Genomic DNA, 1,333 nt, shown 5'->3' on the forward strand with positions numbered 1-1,333 from the left:
TAAATTTGAGGTTTCGTTTTCACGACACCTTCATTGGTCAGTAAATTTGGAAGAGAAAAAAACTACAGACTATTTCCTTATCAGAGCATTGGATCTACTGGCAACATCGTAATGATGGTAGATATTTTGTTGAAAGAGGATGAAAAAATGCTACCTTCTTCGTTAGCGCTTCAAGATGAAGATATTTTGCTCACAGAGCAGGTTAAATTATTACTATAAAATTTCCAAAATTTTTATCCACAGACTGAACTCCGAGGACACACGTATGAATTGCAAACTTTAAAATCGTTCACAATAAGCTTTGTTTTCTCCCTATCATAACTGCTAATTCTAAACAAAACTTTTATGATATTAACGGGCACGAAAATTGTTTTTATTATGGATGATAATGGGAAGGGATTCGCGATAAAAATGGATTTGGCGCGTATTGATGGTGTGATACCATATATATCACAACAACAACTGGAATTATTTCTTGGCAGTGCAGATATTTTCGAAACCAATATATTACTGAAAATCAATTCATTGAGAATATCAGTAAGTTTTCCTTGTTCAGATAGCATAGATTTGCTGCGAAATGAAGATATCAAAAATTCCAGCAAATATAATGCTACCTTTTTGGATGTTCGTTAGTTTTTGACTTGTTTAATAAGAACACTTTGTATATCACATATATAGATATGTATTCCAGAACCCATGCTTCTACGAGGTGCTTTCAATGATGCACAGCTAACAAAAACAAAGATTTGCTTTTTATTTCTGCAGTATGTAAATTAATTTAGCTAAAAGCGACTGGATACTGAAATGATATTTGATAAGTTTATAAGGTCTGTAATTGCATCAAATTACAACTTTTATACTTTTATGAGCGGATACTTCTTAACAACAAAATTATTGCACTTAAACGATGATTTTGCTACTTCGAAGTATTAGCTCTTAAAAAATATCATTGCAGTTTCCGCGGAAATAAATAACCCTAATTTAAAGAAACCAAAAATCTACTCTAATATTTGAAAACGTCACGAAAAAGACACCCTCGGTTGTTTTTATAATTCAGAAATACGAAGTGTTGCCGGCAAATAACCTTATCTAGAAAAAAATCGCTTCTGAATATGAAATTATTCGAATTTTCAAAAATGGCAGTAATTGAGTTGAATATACATGTATATTTCCAGAAATGTTAAATAAAATTTTTAAAATTTGAACGAAAAGAAAAACTAAATTTTTTAACTAAAATTTTAATTAAGTACAAATCATTCGGTGTAGAATGAAATGATAGATGAAATGGAACAATCAAATGAATGATATTTTATATTTATCANAGATACTATCA

General features: G+C 30.0%; 1 protein-coding gene across 1 annotated transcript; it reads left to right on the forward strand.

Annotated features, from left to right (window-relative positions):
• Positions 1–411: 411 nt before the first annotated feature.
• On the forward strand, positions 412–1,093 carry LOAG_15622 (hypothetical protein; the record flags this gene model as incomplete). Its single annotated transcript, XM_003151112.1, has 3 exons — positions 412–628; positions 692–764; positions 988–1,093. The coding sequence occupies 3 exons, from the start codon at positions 412–414 to the stop codon at positions 1,091–1,093; spliced, it is 396 nt and encodes a 131-aa protein (XP_003151160.1).
• Between the last annotated feature and the right edge of the window lie 240 nt (positions 1,094–1,333).

The sequence above is a fragment of the Loa loa genome (assembly GCF_000183805.2).
Source record: "Loa loa unplaced genomic scaffold supercont3.2293, whole genome shotgun sequence".
NCBI classification, from domain to species: Eukaryota; Metazoa; Nematoda; class Chromadorea; order Rhabditida; family Onchocercidae; genus Loa; species Loa loa.